We start from the raw sequence: 19,131 nt of genomic DNA, 5'->3' as shown, positions 1-19,131 counted from the left end.
TTACAGGACTTTGCTTAACAAATGAAGCTCCTTTTGTGGGGTTAGGTTATGAGGGCTGCTCTCCTTCCCATTCTCTCTCACTTTCAAATTGTTTGAGCTTTTCCCAGTGATGACGGATATAGTGGTTTCCTCTTCCATGAACTTCACTGCTGGCACTGAAAAATGCGATGGGAAAATTCTCCCATCTGCAAGTATAAGGTAGCTATCAGCAGTTGAGTTTTGAGGGTGCACCTGCTTGCATAAAAAACCATACAGTAACAGGAGGAACTCTTTCTTCAAACTTTTGTGCATATAGCCATATATGTACGGATGAATGCAACACTGCAAAAAGAAAAGAATTAGAACTAGTGATGTTATCCACTGGGAAACAACTGCTTTAGCGCTTGAAGCCACAATGCTAAGAATACTGTAGGGGCCCATGCTTAGGATGTAGGATGCTAGAATAATGAAAATAACTTTGGCAGCTTTACAGTGATAGAGTGGACGCAGGTGGCTTATTTTCTCGATGGCGTTTGAGGATCCATCATGCGCTCGGGAAGATCCAGTTACTTGTACAGGATGCACTAATGCGTTTTGCCTCCTGGCTGCACGAAATACCATCCCATAGCACCCCAACATAATACTTGCTGGTAAGATAAAGGAGAATAAAGCACACAAAATGGTGTAGGAATAACTTGACGCCCATAATACAGTGCAAAAATGACTGGCCTGGTCAAAGTCAATCTTGCCCCAGCCATAAAGCGGAGGGGTGCTTTGAAGGATACTGAGAAACCAGGTACAGCTGATCAATATACTCCCCCTTTTGGGTGTCATCATAGTGGGATATGATAACGGATGTATAATGGCCAAGTATTTGTCAACAGAGACCACTGTAATTGTATTGACCCCTGTAAAGGCAAAGATATGCATCATAACCACCACAACCTGGCAGAGCCGGTGACCCAAGGGCCAGATCCCAGGCAGGGAGGTGACGATAATGCAGGGCATCACCAGCACAGTTTGCAGGAGATCTGCTACCAGCAGGTTGAAAATGAACCGATTTGCTACCTGCAGGAGCTGCGGCTTGCGATGGAATACGATTAGAAGCACTATGTTTCCGAATAAGGAGAGGCAGAGGAGAGCAGCGACCAGAGCAATCCTGAGGATGGAGTCTGGAAGTGAAGCACTGCTACTGTTGTTGCTGCTGCTGCTGCTGCTGCTGGGCTCGTCAGGCAAGTGACTGCCATTTCCCGGGACCCTGCGATCAGGCAGTCGGCTGAGCAGGGCCATTGGGCACCTTGGCTCACACATCAGCTCCAATTCAGCATCACACACGCATCTGCCTCACTGGATGTGCAGATGTAGCAGGGGCCCTTCGAGAGAGGGATGTCCAGTCAGTTCACATTTTATTCCTGATACTGGTGATGTGTTCAGGAATCACTCCTCCTTCCTTCCATCTGTCCTTCAAATCCAGGCACGTTTGCAGGAATATCTTCTACTTTACAAGGAGGTAGTTATTCCTCTGCCATACAGAGGCCTATACAGTAACAAAAAAAAAAAAAAAACAACAACCCCCATTTAGAACAGTTCGCCAATGTGAATAATAATATATTAAAGATGCATGCCAGATTTAAAAAGCATATACTGTGATCGTGTCAGCAAACATGCACTGGAACCATTAATACTGCATAGACTAGAAAATTAAATATTTTCCCTTTGATGAATCTAGTGCTAAGCTGGACTCATTTCTCTTATGATGGGGGAAATAAACATTTTGAATGAACAGCTCAGTAATACAAGAGTGTATTTACCTGTTGACGTTCACTATGTTGCCGATTCCTCAAGATGCAAATAAAGCAGTGAATTTGTCTTCTCTTCCCTTTTCCGGCATTTCCCCCCCTCATTTCTGCGATTTAAACGGCTCACTGGCTGCTCCTGTAGAGAAATCAGCACCAAATCTCCCTCTCCCTCTCTCTCCCTCCTCCTTTTCTGTAAAAGCTCGGGAGCTGTTTTCGTTGTACAGGCAGAGGGCGCTCTGTCAATGGAGCACCGTGCACCAAGTCTAATAGATCCATTCCTAGAGAAACCAATCCTAATTCCCTAGTTAGGTCTTTTGATTTTTTTTTTTTTTTCAACAAACACATCCTTTGTTCATGTCTTAGAATTCTAAATTTCTGTAACCTGTGGTTAAAATACGTATTAGAGGACTTTGCATCTTTACCCTTGAGGCAGTTTGGGGGAGGGGAGAGAAAATATATCTACAAATAATCAAACAGAAACAAAACAAGCACCCTTAAATCGGTGTGGGCTGTGCTGGTCAGTGGTCCCCACTGTTAGCTGGAGCTGCAGGGGTTAAATTGTTTCAGCTGCTGCAAGCAGAGCTGACATTTGTGTGTGTGTGTGTGAGTGAGACACACACAAACACACACACACAAATGTCAGCTCTGTGAGGAGCAGCATACAAGCCTCCCTTACAAATCTTGAGGGAAAAGGGTAAATTGGCTGAAGGGATGGGTGGGAGCCTAAATAGAAACAGCCTGTGGGTTTCTGTGACAGCATGTTTTAGCCCAAGAAGATGGTAAAACTTGCCAAGGTGGGATGCGCAGTTACATTTTAGAGTTGCCAAGTAACCCATTTCCAGGAGGGAGATTGTAGTCCAGGACTGGATTTCTGACAGCCCTATCCTGTTGTATTGTGGGATCTACTGCACTGATCTCTGAACTTAAAAAAAAAAAAAAAAAGAATCCGGGACTACCAATACCACATTGCTTTGGGGTGTACCTGTAAAACCAGGACTGGCCAAAAAGTCTCAGTCCTGGAACTGGGTAACAGAACATGTTTAAAAATTCTGTAATGACCATAGTTACATTTCAGAGATGCAATATCACAGGCAGCGCCGTGCCTAGGGTCTCTGGCGCCCCCTGCAGACTATCAGTTGGTGCGCGCACGCACCCCCTCCCCCGGACCTTTACATTTACCTCTCTCCCCCTCCAACGTCTGCGCAGCATCAGTGAAAGCGCTGCCTGTCTGACGTCTCTCCACCAGCAAAAAAAAGGGAAAGATACGTGCTGCTAGTCCGTGAGAGCTTTCAAATTCCATGGCCGTCCTCTAGGTGGGTAGCAATCAGCATCCTTCTGCCCACTGAGGACAACTGTCTCCCCTGACCGTCCTCCCACACGTCACCTAGCTGGAGATAGGAGGAGGAAAAGACAGCGTCCACCTGTACTCCTGGCACCAACTTCCACTACCTTCGTAGTCACTAGTGGAAAAGTGAGAATTGTTTTTTCACCTTCCATTTTTTCGTCAGCGGTTTTGACCAACTTCACTGCCCAATGGCGCCTCTGCGCAGGCACGAAACAGCCTCCAAGAAAAAAACAGTAATCTGCCACCGTTACTACTACTGCCCAAAACCCCCACGGCGTCTCAGTTTCCAGGCTTTACTCAGCTCTGGCCTTCCAGCTCTACTCTCCGCCCGCGGCGAACAGGATTCTGGGATATGGAGTGCTTCGATTCGGTAAGGCAGTAAACCAGCTGTCGGATGGAGAATGTCCCAGAGAGCCGTGTGTGTAGGCACCGTGCCACAGTTTCTTGAAAGGGCGCGGACAGACATATACTTAGAACTACGTTGCCCTAGTTATCCCTGCGATGCGTCTTCATCACGGTCACGGAACTAATACGGAAGTGAACTAGGCTTAGGCTGAATAGCTCCTTGTAATGCTTTGCAGCTGATTGTTGTAGTTGTTAGGAAGACTGAGCTGGTGAGCTGCTTCAGTTTGTTGCCTGATTTTTTAAATACAATGCAACGACGTGGTGCCCTTGAAGGCAGGTGCCCCCCTGCGGCGCTTACCGCACTTACCGTGTTGGCACGGCCCTGATCACAGGCAAGTCTGAAAAGTAAATGTCTTTTGCAGTGCTTTTTTTGTAGAAAAAAGGTGCCGGTACTCATTATGGGCGGGATCACCATGCATGGCCCCACCCCTATTATAGCCACACCCACAGTAGCCACACCCCTTATACTACGCATGGCGCATATAAACAGACATCATTGAAAATATTATACTAGTATAGGAGAAAAAAATAACGTGATTTTTTTTTCATTATAAATAATCTCTGTAAGCTGCTACAGCTCCAGTATACCCAGTGCAAAATAAGACAGCAGATGTAAATTCTCAAATTGGACATATTCCAAACACTAAAATGAAAATAAAATGATTTTTTCTACCTTTGTTGTCTGGTGACTTTCTTTTTCTATCCATATTGGTCCCAGTCTCTGATTCTACTGCTCTCTATCTGTTCTCTTAACACCATTTCCAGGGCTTCCTTTCCATTTATTTCTTTACTTTCCTCCTTTTTTCTTCATTTCTTGCCCTACATCCATAAGTAAAAGCTGGGTCCTCCTACGTGGAATTGACTGGAGGAGGTACAACGTGGATCCAGCTTTTGCCTATTTTCTTCATCCATGTGCAGTTTTTCTCCTCTCTTCCCTTTCCCTCATCTACATCCACGTGCATCTTCTTCTTTTTTCTTTCCTCCCCTCCATCCATGTCCAGCACTTCTCCTCCCTCCTTCCCTCCATCCATGTCCAGCATGTCTCCTCTCTCTCCTGCTCTCCCCTCCCATGTCCAGCAATTCTCCTCTCTCCCCTTCCCTCTCGTTTCATCCATGTCCAATGATTCTCCTCTCTCCCCTGTCCTCCCCTTCCATCCATGTCCAGCGAATCTCTCTTCCCTGAACTCCCCTCCCATCCATGTCCAGTATGTCTCCTCCTTCCCCTGCCCTCTCCTCCCATCCATGTCCAGTGATTCTTCTCTGCCCTCTGTCCTCCCCTGCCATCCATGTCCAGCAATTCTTCTCTGCCCCCTGTCCTCCCCTGCCACCCATGTCCAGTATGTCTCCTCCTTCCCCTGCCCTCCCCTTTCATCCATGTCCAGCCATTCTTCTCTGCCCCCTGTCCTCCCCTGACATCCATGTCCAGTGATTATCCTCTCTCCCCTGCCCTCTCCTCCCATCCATGTCCAGCAATTTTCTCTTCCCTGCCCTCCCCTCCCATCCATGTCCAGTGATTCTCCTCTCTCCCCTGCCCTCCCATCCATGTCCAGCAATTCTCCTCTAACCCCTGCCCTGCCATCCATGTCCAGGGATTATCCTCTCTCCCCTGCCCTCCCCTTCCATCGTCCAGTGATTCTTCTCTGCCCCCTGTCCTCCCCTGGCATCCATGTCCAGCAATTCTTCTCTGCCCCCTGTCCTCCCCTGCCATCCATGTCCAGTGATTATCCTCTCTCCCCTGCCCTCCCCTCACATCCATGTCCAGCAATTGTCTCTCCCCTGTCCTCCCCTCCCCTCCCATCGATGTCCAGCGATTCTCTCTTCCCTGCCCTCCCCTCGATGTCCAGTGATTCTCTCTTCCCTGCTCTCCTCTCCCCTCAATGTCCAGCAATTGTCTCTCCCCTGCCCTCCCATTGATGTCCAGCAATTCTCTCTTCCCTGTCCTCCCCTCCCCTCCCATCGATGTCCAGCAATTCTCTCTTCCCTGCCCTCCCCTCCCCTCCCCTCCCATGATGTCCAGCGATTCTCTCTTCCATGCCCTCCCCTCCCATGATGTCCAGCGATTCTCTCTTCCCTGCCCTCCCCTCCCATGATGTCCAGCGATTCTCCTCTCTCCCCTGCCCTCCCTTCTCCCATGTCCAGCGATTCTTCTTCCCACAGCCTATCCTCCTCCCAGCCTGTCCTCCTTCTCTACAGGCTGCCAGCGTCGGACTCGGCAGCGCGAACGGTGCAGGCAGTGATTGAGAGAGGCTGTCAGCGTCAGAGCTTCCCTCTGCGAGTCCCGCCTATGTGGAAACAGGAAGTTGTAACAACGTAGGCGGGACTCACAGAGGGAAGCTCCGACGCTGACAGCCTCTCTCAATCGCTGCCTGCACTGTTCACGCTGCCGAGTTGACGTCAAAGTAAGTAGGGTAGTGAAAGAAGGGCCAGGACTCGCTGGGGTGGGGGTGGGGGAGGAAAAAGGTGCCGGTACACCGTACCGTTGCGTACCGGCACAAAAAAAAAGCACTGGTCTTTTGCAAGATTACTCATCACTCTTACAAACAGCATAACTGCTGGGCCTTGCAAGAGCAGTGGCTAATTCAGTTGGAGTCTTCTCTATTGGTAGCAGGAGAGAATCTTATGGAACAATTAGGTATTAGTTCTGAGCAATCTTTCAAGAAATTTAAGATTATGTTAAAATCTTATTTCTGTACTAAAGCTTATTCCAGTTCATAATATAGGGAAACTACCAGGGATGGCAGGCAGCCCCCCCTGCAGTTTAGGATACAGTGATGTGACTGTTCTTGATATGATTGTGTTCTTTCATATTGGTAAATGGTAGATAAGGAACCAATGTGACTGCTTGTGGTTTACGGAGCACCTCGCAACAACACATTATCTGTGCAAGAAGTGCTGAATCTGGTGACTGACGTAACCCTGAGCTACCCTAGGTTACTGATCAGACTTTAATCTACACACTGAAACTCCAGACACCACCACTGCTGCTTTCCTTGATACGATGGTAGCTCTATGGTTCACTCAGGTGATCAGATCTCCAACCCATGAAGAGGGTTAGATGCTTGGTGTTCTGCAAAGGGGTTGACTTTTTTGAACACAAGGCTGGTGGCATCGAGATAACAATCCTATCACGGAATGATCATTTTCTAATCAAATTTTCTATTAAGTACTACATAAAAAGGGTCCAAAAATTTGAGACATAAAAAATCTGACTGCTGATAACTTCCTAGAGGCCCTGTCCTATCCCCATTTAGATGAAAAGATGATGGCTGTGTCAGAGCAGGTTGATATCTGGAATGCATGCTTAGCAATGGCATTAGAAAAAACAGCCCCTCAAAAGAAGATCCTATGCTCTACGCACAAATGTTCCCTGTGGTTCTTCTCAGAATTACGGGTCCTTAAGCTTTGAGAAGAAGCACATGGCAGTGTACTGCCAGGCCTTAACAACAACCAAAAAAAAAAACAATATTTCTGTCAACTCATTGAGCAAGCTGAAAATTCAACCAAGCAACTATTATAAAATAGAAAACAGCCTACTGCAAACCCCACAACAGAACCAGCATTCCCAGTCACAACTAACCAGCAATGATTTTTGCCACATACTTTGCCAACAAAAGTAAAGGTCTCCATGAGAACCTACAGACAGTCCCATCAAAGCTCCTACCAGCTAGTCAAGAGAATGCTCTCTCTTCCTCACCTTGCACAGTCATCCAGGACTCATCCAACCAAGTCACAGAGAAAACTCATGAAAAAATTCCTGAAAGGTTTACAGCCTATAATCTGCATTCTTGACCCCTGCCCAGCAAAGATAGTACAACGAGTGAGTATAGTCCTCATTGAAGGGTCCACTAAAATTGTTCACTCCTCTCTTGTGGAAGGGCAGCTGCCAACAACACTAAAAAGAGCTGTGGTGCACCCCTACCGAGAAACAGCTCACTTGACCAGGACAAGCTTGAAAACTACTGACCAGTCTCTAACATTCCTTTCCTGGCAAAACTTATATAACAGACAGTCTGCATTCAACTCAACAACTGGCTGATTGAAATTTATTGGCTAGACCCACATTGATCCGGCTTCAGACTTGGGTATGGAACAGAGACAGTTCTTGGGTCCCTTTTTGATAATCTGCACAGAAACCGTGACAGGGGATCTGCCTCAATACTGGTGTTGCCAGATTTCTCAGCAGCCTTCGACACTGTGGATCATAATAGCATTCAGAAACAGTTATCAGTGAAATAGTATTTACATGGTTCAAATAAATCCTATTAGTTAGACAGACAACAATCAGTTATATTCAGCAACAGCACATTATTACCTTGGGCATTAAACTATGGGGTGCCACAGGGATCCATACTGTCTCCCATGTTATTTAATTTCTACCTCAAGCCTCTGGCCGAGTTGCTTTGGTTGATGGACACAAAATTCTATATCTATGCTGATGATGTACAACTACTCATACCCATTGAACTAGATCTACCCACAACTTTGAGTAAAATGGCTGCCTGTCTAACTGCAACTCAGGAATGGGCAAACAACAAACTCTGCCTGAATCCAAACAAGATGGAGATTCTTTGGGTACCTAACACAAGTGGACAAATACCTGACTTCAAAATACCTTTTGGGAAGTATGAACGCCCCCTAAAATCACGGGTCAGGAAGCTTGGAATACTGCTAGACTCATCACTCACTCTGATCCCACAAATTCAAACCTTTAAAAATTGTTTCTGTCATTTGCGACAGCTATGAAATCTCTCTCCATATATTGGAAAGCTGAGTCTGACTACTGTAATTCCTTGTACACTACATCACACCCTTCCCTCAAAACTACACTGGCTAACAGGACCTTAAATCTCTGTTTGATTTTCAAGGTCCTCAGACTAAATGGGCCAGAGCAGTGGTGTAGCCATGGGGGTACCTTGGGGGCCTGGTCCCTCCCAATTTGGGTTCAGGCCCCCCAAATTTGCTGGTTTGGCTAGTGGGAGTCCCTAAGCCCTGCTAGCAGAAGCTTTCCTGTGGCAATATTTGCTGCTGTGCTGCCTGCACTGCTTCTCCCTCCCTCGCATGTGCGAGCTTTGCGCATGCTCAATTTCACTAAAACTGAACATGCGTGCCAGAGTGGGGAAAGTAGGGCAGGCAGCGTGGTGCTGAGTATCGCTACAGGAAGGTTTCTTCTGGCAGGGTTGGGGGATCCCCACCAGCCTAGGTATGTGGTGTTGCGGCGGGGAGGTAGAGCAAAATGTGCCCCCCACTTTAGACTCAGGCTCCCTCCCTCCTCCAAATCGAGGTCTGGCTACACCGCTGGGCCAGAGTATTTAAAGAATAAGTTAGCCCTTTGAGACCACTAAGGTCCTCTCAAGTAATATCATTATCTGTACCCTCATCAAAAGAAGTTGTATGATGTGATATCAACCAGCGAGGCTTCTCAGGAGTAGCCCCTATGCTCTGGAATTTACTCCAAGAAGAGCTATGGCTAACTCGAGACTACCTCTACTTCAGGAAGCAGGTGGAAGCCTGGTTCTTCTCCCAAGCCTTTAATACATGTGGTGACTGACCATACACTCATTCTGTACCTGGACTAGCTTGCAACACACATTGTAACTTAGATCAGTTCCTTATATCTTGTTTAACTGTAGAAAGAACTTGCCTTGAGTTTAGTCCCCATCTATTTATCCCAACTGACTCTGTACCACCCATCTTGTCCTCATCTATATATCTGCACTTGGCCCCTCTGCTACATAGTAAGCTGTATTGTAGAGAAAGCATTAGCATCAAATCTATGTTATTTGGATATTCTAATGTGTGCTTATTAGGTGTTTCATTAGATTGTAAGCTCCTTTGAGCAGGGACTGTCCTTCTTTGTTAAACTGTACAGCGCTGCGTAACCCTAGTAGCGCTTTAGAAGTGTTAAGTAGTAGTAGCACTATTGCTGACATTGTATTATATCTACGTTATCTGAATGCAGTACTGTTAAATGTATATATTTTTGCTACTGTTTCATGGTATTCCTATTATAGGTTTCAATTTGCTGTTTTCAGGTTTACCTCATTTATAGTATTTGTATTTGGTAATTTTACTATTGTTATGCTTTTAACAAATTTGTAAGTTTTACATTAAACTGTACCTGCTGTGCACTGCCTTATGTGAATCTCTTAATAAATCCCAATAAATAAAAACGGAGAAACTTTAACCCACAGGAAAGCCTCACAGTACTGAAAAACTGAGCTAGAAGGGATGAGGAGACATTTAAGTTGTGAGCTTCAGTGAACTGTTAAAATCAAAGCACCCAGCTATCAGCACTGGAGGGAGCTGCCTGACTGCTGATACCACCACTGACATCAGCATTGTGTGCCTGGACCATCTTAAAGCATGCCCTGCCTGTGGTGCAGCCGCAGGGTGTGGCCAAAGGGGCTTGCCCTAAGGGGCATGCCAGGCCCCTTGGGAGCCCCTTGGAACACTGAGGGAGCAACAACGGAGCCACATGAGTTTGAAGAGGCACGTTATTTTCTTCAGATAACTGTGAGTTCACTCAATATGGAGAAGAGGAAAGCAAAATCAAAAGGCTCCCTAATACCAAGTACCTCACAACAAGGCCCCATATAGTACCCAAATTACAGGGTGGGACTTTGGTTATGGGCCCTTTGCAGGAACAGGCATGCCTATGTTCAGCAGAGCGGACCCCTCCCCGTTTGCCTACCATCTCCCTGCTAGCTTCCATTCCTCCTAATAGAGCATCTACTGGAGAAACATCAGGAGGTGACTCTCGGACTCCTTAAAAGGGAACAGTCTAGTCCTACTTCCTAAACCAGTTTTGCTTCCAGTCTGCTTTGCCAGTTCTTTCAGGAGAATGTCGCTAAAATGGAGGATATGGATAAAAAGGCTGCTAAAGACGGACCCTCAAGTTATTACTCTACAGACCACTGGCTCTTTGGCGAATAAAGATAGTCTCTCTGCCTAAAAATGGTATGAAGAGGCTAGAAAATTCACTAAGGGCTAGAAATCTTTAAAAGATTTGAATTTTCCTTGTACTAAACTGCTTTCTGCTGAAATATTCCTAAACATATTAAGGTGTTATCTATTATCGAAGGAATAGATATTCAACCAGCGGTGGTAAATATTTTTTTAACCACCGGCAGTGTTATTCACAGATATTCAATGCCGGGCCATGTCTAGGCACTGGCACTGAATATCTGGATGTATGCGGTCAGCTATCTCTTATCCGGTTAAGTGCCAATATTCAGCTCTTATCTGCCTAAGGGCCTCTTTTACTAAGCCGCGTTAGCAATTCCTGCGTGGGAAATGCAACATATATTCAAAATGAATGGGCTACAGTGCATTTGCCGCACCAGGAATCACTAACACAGTTTTTAAAAGAGGCTCTGAGTTAAGTGGCTATATTGGACTGCATAAAACACAGTCCTATCTTTATATGGTGTCACTTAGGAGGTTAAGTGCTGAATATTGAAATTTAGTCGCATAAATGCTGACTCTGCCCCCGGAACATCCACAAAATAGCCGACTTTCACTTTAGCGGTCTGTGGTGATATTCAGCAGCATCAGCTGGTTAAGAGCCACTGAATATCGCAGATAGCCCAGAACAAGCAATTTAACTGGCCAGAAGTCATTTCTGGCCAGTTAAATGGTTTTGAATATCGACCTCAAAGATGTTGAGATTTCTCAATGTTACTATCATCCATCTAAGATCCAGGCAGTGAGTTGGGTGTAAAGGAGCCTTTGACTCTCTTCAGGGTGGTAGCTGTATCAAATTTTCCGGAAACTTCTACAGATATTATTTCCTCTTGAGCTATGCTCCTAGACACTTTCATTGCAGAGAAGGATAAAATTCAAGTTTTGAAATCTTATTTCAGGAAGAAAGATTTCCTGTTTTGTGGTCAGAAAATTCAGATGTTCCCAGACGTGGCTATTTCCATACAAGAAGGAAAATGTTTCTTGAATTAAAACCTAAGGTATTAAAAGTGAGAGGTACCTTTTTTTTTTTTTTAAAGTTCCCATATAAATGTTTGATCTCTTAGCAAGGGAAACGGTTTGCCTTTTTTGATCCCTCTCATTTAGGTCCCCTTTTGCCAAACTGTGCTAGTGATTCCTGCACAGCAATGCCAATGGAGCCCATTCAGTCAGTGGCGTAGGAAGGGGGGGGGGGGCGGTGGGGCGGTCTGCCCTGGGTGCACGCCGCTGGGGGGTGTCAGCGCCTTGCTGGTTCCTTGCTTTCTCTGCCCCGGAACAGAGATTGGCCGTCCCGCCCGCCCCTCACTGCCTTCCAGGTATGTTCTCGCGGGGGGGGGGGGGGGGTTGCGCTACGGAGGAGGAGGGTGCATCGCGGCGACCCGCCCCGGGTAGCTGCCCTCACGACGCCACTGCATTCAGTGAATGGAGTTTGTCAGCATTGCCACACCAGGAATAGCTGGTGTGGTTTAGTAAAAGGGGCCCTCAGAGAGGTTTCTTTACCTCATAATTTACCTAAGTATATAGGGGTCTTAAGTTAGGTCTATAATCGATTGATGCCGTTTATAGTTTAGATTTATTTAAGAATCTTAATTGATTGCTGATATATATTCTTATTCTTTTCTTGTGTTTGTGACCCCTCTCTTTGTCATTGATAAAGGAAGATAATGGATCACACCTTTATTTAAGATAGCTCAGCCTGGCCCCATTTCATCTATTGAAGGCTGCTTCAGGGGCAGCGACTAAAGGGGATTCCGAAGGCATAATTCCCCATAGCTAACGCAAAGGATGCTGGCAACAGACATGGCACTCCTTCACAATGAATAGCTTGGCTAGCCACGTTGGTCTATCTTAAATAAAGGTGTGCTGTACTTCACCTTCTGTGATCCCCTATTTTCCTTCAATGTTACGATTGGTAGATCATACCTGTCTTTTTTGTGTGGATATCATCTTCTCTTATTACAGAGACTATGAGGGGCATTTTCGAAAGAAACGTCTAAGTTGGAAGTTGGACGTCTTTGTAAAACGTCCAAATTCAGAGGCAGGGAACATGTCATTTTCAAAAAAAAGGTGGACGTCCATCTTTTGTTTCAAAAATACCTAGGACATCCTTGGATTTGGATGTCTTTGACTTTCGGCGATTTTCGAAACCCAAGACATCCAAGTCAAAAATGTCCAAATGCAAGCCATTTGGATGTGGGAGGAGCCAGCACTTGTAGTGCACTGGTCCCCCTGACATGCCAGGACAGCAATAGGGCACCCTAGGGGGCACTGCAGTGGACTTCATAAAATGCTCCAAGGTACATAGCTCCCTTACCTTGTGCGCTGAGCCTCCCAAAACCCCTCCAAAACCCACTACCCCCAAATGTACACCACTACCATAGCCCTTATGGGTGAAGGGGGGCACCTATATATGGGTACAGAGGGTTTCTGGTGGGTTTTGGAGGGCTCGCTGTTTCCTCCACAAATGTAATAGGTACGGGGGGTATGGGTCTGGGTCCACCTATCTGAAGCGCACTGCACCCACTAAAACTGCTCCAGGGACATAAACCTGAGTATGACATCTGAGGCTGGCAAGTAATATTTTTAATAATGTTTTTTGAGGGTGGGAGGGGGTTAGTGACCACTGGGGGAGTAAGGGAAGGTCATCCCCGATTCCCTTCAGTGGTTATCTGGTCATTCTGGGCAACATTTTGTGCCTTAGTCGGAATAAAAACAGGTCCGGGTGAAAATGTCCAAGTTTTACTCATGGATGTCTCTGCTTTTTTCCATTATGTGTCAAAGACATCTAAGTCTTAGGAACGCCCAAGTCCCGCCTTCACCGTACCTCCGATACACCCCTTGAAATTTGGATGTCCTTGTGACAGACTTCAGTTAGAGACGTCCAAAATCGGGTTTCAATTATACTGATTTGGACATGCCTGAGAGATGGATGTCCACGTGCCAAATTATGTCACTTTTTGGACGTCCATCTCTTTCGAAAATGAGCCTGTGTGACACCTATTTTCCAATCTCTTGGTATTTACCTTTACAATATTTGTTAATACCTGTTAATGTGGTGTAATTTATTAATTCTCTATTTTTGAATTAAATGACATTTTTTGAACATATAAAAATAGGAAGAAGAAAAAGAAAACCTGAGCCAAAGATAGGAAAGAAACAGCCGGTTGCTGATCCTGGCTCAGATATAGAACGGAAGTAGAAACTATGGAAACATGCATTTTAAATATATTGACATTTTTATACAGACTTAATGTAAAGCAGAGTACAATCAGGGCCAGCTTTTGGAGTACGTGATCTGTGCAGGGACACAGGTGCCAAGCATTAGGGAACACCAGTGCCCTCTTCTGATGCAACTGCTTCTCTTCTGTACTTATAACAGGGAACAATGAGTTGCTGTTATTTCCACTGTTCTTTCTCAGAGATGCCAAGCTACCCAGCTCCAGGCTGGAGATTTTGGGACAGTCCTGGATTTCTGACCACCTCATCCTGGTGCATTATAGGACTTGCTGCACTGATTTCAATGGGCAGGACCAGGTACTGCAAATCCCAGGACTTGGCATCTCTGTATTTTTTCCCCATTCTATCCTGGCATCTGTTGTTTCTTAATGCCTCCTCTGGTGAGCAACAGGAAAGCAGATGAAGTTAGTGAGAGGATGAGAGGGAGGTAAAGTAGATAAGGGCAGCAGTGCACCCCTTGTCAGTCACTGGTCGAGTGCTAACCACTTCTATTGACCATCTGAGGTTCATAGTAGTCAAAGCTCTCCAACTGCACTTTACTTTTTAATCACACTGTTATTAAAAAACAAATTTCACCGGTATTTGAGTTTTATATGTTAGACCATTCATATGCTATTCTTAAAAGTCATATCGGTGATTTTGTTCCATTTTAGCTTGTTCCCAATTGTACTAAAACATGAATTATTTTAGGTTTTGAAACATTACAGGCTTTTTTTGAGACGGACATTTTTAATGTTCGGAGCAAATGCACCATGGCTGAGCAGCGTTTTATGCCAGATTTATCATACATCGGGGTCGTACACCACTCACCCATTATGTGCATGTGCAGCAGGGCCGCCAAGAGACTGGGCCGGACCCGGGACAAGGCCGCCCCTGGGCCCCACCCCCACTGCCACCCCCAGGTTGTCGCTGCCCCCCCTGAGGGGGGCCCGGCGCCACACTCCTACCTGCCTCCGCCACCGGGCCAGGCCCCTTCCACCCGAACCCTCGCCAGCAGAAGTGCTGTCTTCTGACTCCGGCGTGCGCGGCCCACATAGACGCGCTCCTCTCAGCTGATCTTCGCTGTACGCTGCAGGGTTTCTGTGCGTCTGACGTTTGGGTGGAAGGGGCCCGGTGGCGGGTGGGACTGCGGTGCTGGACCCCTTTTGGAGGCCCGGGCCCTGGGAATTTTGTCCCCCCTGTCCCCCCTCTCGGCGGCCCTGATGTGTAGCTGTTCCCGCGCTTTTCTTCTCCCTTTTAAACATGCGAGAGATGCACTGTGTTTTTCTGTATTGTGTCTTACACTGTAGTTTGCTACAGGAGTATTGCGTACACCAAGTCTTTCTAAAGGTAACCTTATTTCTTTTACACTCTTTGTTGTTTTTTTCAATTTACATTCATTCACCTCTTTTAGATTCGCACACCAGTGGCTCCACACACCATACATTTGTGTTTGTCTACAGTCTCTTCAGTTCACATTGATCTACCAAGGGGGGGGGGCAGTGGGGGCGGTCCGCCCCGGGTGCACGCTGCTGGGGGGGGGGGTGCCGCGCGCTTGTCGGCTCTTCGTTTTCATGCTCCCTTTGCCCCGGAACAGGGGGGGCGCTGCACCCAGGGGGCGGGGAGCATCGGCGATCCGCCCCGGGTGTCAGCCCCCCTAGGAACGCCACTGTCTTCTACTTTTGTATTGCAAAGGATAAAAACATGGACCCTGTTGGTCATAAACCCTGTGGACATTGTAAAGCTTGTCCTATATCTTTAACTTGTGTCATCTGGCAACATCCTAACACTCAAAGAAGTTATAGGTTGAGGATGTCCACGGACTGCTCTTCTGCGAGTGTTATTTATGTTCTTGTTTGAAGTTATATGTGGGAAGGACTACTAGACCAATCAGACAAAGATCGAATGAACACCGTAGCAGATTAAAGAATAGAGGGGTCCTTTTACTAAGGTGTGCTGAAAAATGGCCTGCAGTAGTGTATGCGTAGGTTTTGGGAGCGCACAAAATAATTTTTCAGCGTACTTGTAAAAAATGCCTTTTAAAAATTTTTGCCGGAAATGGATGTGCGGCAAAATGAAAATTGCCACGTGTCCATTTTGGGTCTGAGACCATACCGCCAGCCATGGACCTAGCGGTGAAATCTCAGTAACCGGGCGGTGATGACCTATGTGCATCAAACGCCACTTGGCGAGCGTCCGATACACATGGCAGAAAATATCGGCCATGCGGCAAAAATGAAATTACCGCAAGATCCATGCAGTAGCCATGTGGTAACTCCATTTTGGGGCAAGTTGGGTGCACGCAGATGCTTACGGGGCTTAGTAAAAGGGACCCAGAGTCTTAACAGCACCTACGGTCAGCCACTGTATTGAATTCCATCACAAGTTTATAGACATGCAGTGGTTGATCATAGAACAAGTTTCTCAACATTTTTCAGGAGATCGAGAAGCTTATTTAGCCCTGCGTGAACAATATTGGATTTTTGAATTAGGGATTGAATGGAATGCCACTATTTGATGGGGTCTGAGAACTGTGTCCTTGTAGTGATATCAGCACGTTCTGACGTAAGTTTGGTCTTTTTAGGACTACCCTGCCATGCTGTGCAATTTTTAAAATGGAGGATCTGTTGTTCATGCAGCACCGACGTCCGTGATGAAGAATTTTGAAACAGGGATTTCTGTTGGGCATTTGGGACAGTTAGTGCAATAGTGACGGAGTATAAGTCAAGATCATTTGCTCCTTTCTGTTTCTTCATATTCTGGTGCTTGGTTGTTTAGTGTATGAACACATTTATATATTATTTTTGATTTTGCTTTTCAGTCAACAGATGGAGAATTTTTGTTTATATGGATTCCTATTGAATTTTTCACAATCCTGATTTAACATAATAAAATATAAAATGTAGAATATGCATTTGATAAAAAGCAATAAATTAAGGGATATAACATATTGGGAGTATTAATGATGTATAGAGCTTTCAAGTGAGCTGATTTCGGCTAAACTCATTGATATTAAGCTCAGCTGTGGTTACAGCCTATACTAAATTCTCCCTAGTTCCCTTTTCAAATAGTTATACAGGGTTGTGTAATTCACTGGGTATCTGATATTTTCACATTTTGGGACTGACTACATTTGATTTTTATTTGCATTTTTGTCTCTTCCTTGGGATTTTTGTTTCTGGTAGTTCTCTAAAACTAATGACATTCTTTTCTTGTATATTGTTTCTTTTCATTATACACCACCTTGCTAGAAACATAGAAACATGATGGCAAATAAGGGCCAAATGACCCACCCAGTCTGCCCATCCTCAGTAGCCATTAACTCCTCCTTTTCCTAAGGGACCCCACATGCCTGTCCCATGCTTGCTTAAATTCTGACACAGTCTTTGTCTCCACTACCTCCACCGGGAGGCCATTCCATGTGTCTGACTCCTCTCACTTAACCAAGTATCTTGGTATTATTCTGGATCAAGAGCTCTCCTTTAACCAATCAATAGAAATCAAACAAAACAAAACATGGAAAAGAAAATAAGATGATACCTTTTTTATTGGACACAACTTAATACATTTCTTGATTAGCTTTCGAAGGTTGTCCTTCATCAGATCGGAAATAAGCAAATGTGGTAGATGACAGTATATATATGTAAAACATCCAAGCATTTCATTGACAGTCTAACAGGGTGGGGATGGGTAGGAGGTATGCATGGGAACATCCTTCGAAAGCTAATCAAGAAATGTACTAAAACTACTACTACTACTATTTAGCATTTCTATAGCGCTACAAAGCATATGCAGCACTGCACAAACATAGAAGAAAGACAGTCCCTGCTCAAAGAGCGTATTAAGTTATGTCCAATAAAAAAGGTATCATCTTATTTTCTTTTCCATGTTTTATTTTGTTTGATTTCTATTGATAACCTTTAAAAGTGGACTAACATGGCTACCACACCACTCCTTTAACCAACAAATTTCCACCCTTGTTAAGGCCTGTTTCTTCTCCCTGAGGTGATTCAGAGTGATCTGCTCCTACTTTGATGAATCTGCACAGAAGACCATTCTCTTTGCACTTCTGATGTCACGACTCGACTACTGTAAGCCATAACCATTCCATGGCTCTCTCCGGGTAAGCGCTGCTGAAGTAAGGAGCCAGTCATTGCTCCTACCCAGTTAAATCACGCTGAATTTCAACCCCTTCTTAGCAGGTCCAAGAAGAGATGTGTATTCTGTTGAAATGACATAGAAAACATCAACATGTTGTTTCAAGTAATTTTACAGCCTGAAATTACAACTTTGTTTCCTTTCTATGTTGTTTATAATGCGAATTGTTTGGAATGAGAGCCCACGCTTTCCGAAAAGTACACACTGTATTTCAATTTCATGTGCTCACTATTTCCCAATAATGTGCATTCTTTTCAAACAGTGCTGTACATGTGTCGTGGTCCTGAAACAAAGCAAAAGAAGCAAACCAAAAAACAAACAAAAAGAAAATTCCTGTTAATGACATAGGAAACAAAACACAAAACAAAAACATAAAGATAATTCCTCTAAACAACATAGGAAACAGTACAAAACAAAAAATGAAAACAAAATGAAAATTATTGTAAATGACATAGGAAACAAAATAAAACAAAAACAAAAAAATAAAACAAAATGAAAATTCTTGTAAACGACATAGGAAACTAAACAAAACAAAACTTTGTGGGCTGCACACTCTCAGGTCCAAGTAAAACCATGGAATTGCTGTAGGACACACTTTCAGGGGTCCTTTTACTAACCTGAGGTAAGCAATAGCGCAGGCTTATTGCAGGTTAAAAACCACTACTGTGGGGTGAAATCAGGCGTCCCACGGTAGTTTGGGGATCAGCATGCACTTCCCATGTGCTAAAAAAATAGAATTAATATTTTAGTGCTGGAGGTGTGTCTAGGGGCAGAGAGTAGGTGTATTGTGAGCTAATCAGTTAGTGCAGTTACATTGCTCTGCTCTACGGAGAGAGTGGTAGATGCTTGGAATGCCCTCCCGCGGGAGGTGGTGGAGGTGAAAACGGTAACGGAATTCAAACATGCGTGGGATAAACATAAAGGAATCCTGTTCGGAAAGAAGGGATCCTCAGGAGCTTAGCGGAGATTGGATGGCAGAGGCGGGGCTGGTGGTTGGGAGGTGGGGTTAGTGCTGGGCAGACTTATACGGTCTGTGCCCTGAAAATGACAGATACAAATCAAGGGGCTGGTGGTTGGGAGGCGGGGCTAGTGCTGGGCAGACTTATACGGTCTGTGCCCTGAAAATGACAGATACAAATCAAGGGGCTGGTGGTTGGGAGGCGGGGCTAGTGCTGGGTAGACTTATACGGTCTGTGCCCTGAAAAAGACAGATACAAATCAAGGTAAGGTATATACAAAAAGTAGCACATATGAGTTATCTTGTTGGGC

General features: G+C 45.3%; 1 protein-coding gene across 1 annotated transcript; it reads right to left on the bottom strand.

Annotated features, from left to right (window-relative positions):
• Positions 1–1,290, bottom strand: GPR101 (G protein-coupled receptor 101). The gene has a single exon (XM_030209901.1). The coding sequence runs from the start codon at positions 1,288–1,290 to the stop codon at positions 1–3; it is 1,290 nt and encodes a 429-aa protein (XP_030065761.1).
• Positions 1,291–19,131: the final 17,841 nt, after the last annotated feature.

This window comes from Microcaecilia unicolor, chromosome 7 (assembly GCF_901765095.1).
Source record: "Microcaecilia unicolor chromosome 7, aMicUni1.1, whole genome shotgun sequence".
Taxonomy (NCBI): Eukaryota; Metazoa; Chordata; class Amphibia; order Gymnophiona; family Siphonopidae; genus Microcaecilia; species Microcaecilia unicolor.
The sequence above is the reverse complement of the archived record's forward strand: the minus strand, read 5'-3'. Positions and strand labels throughout refer to the sequence as shown.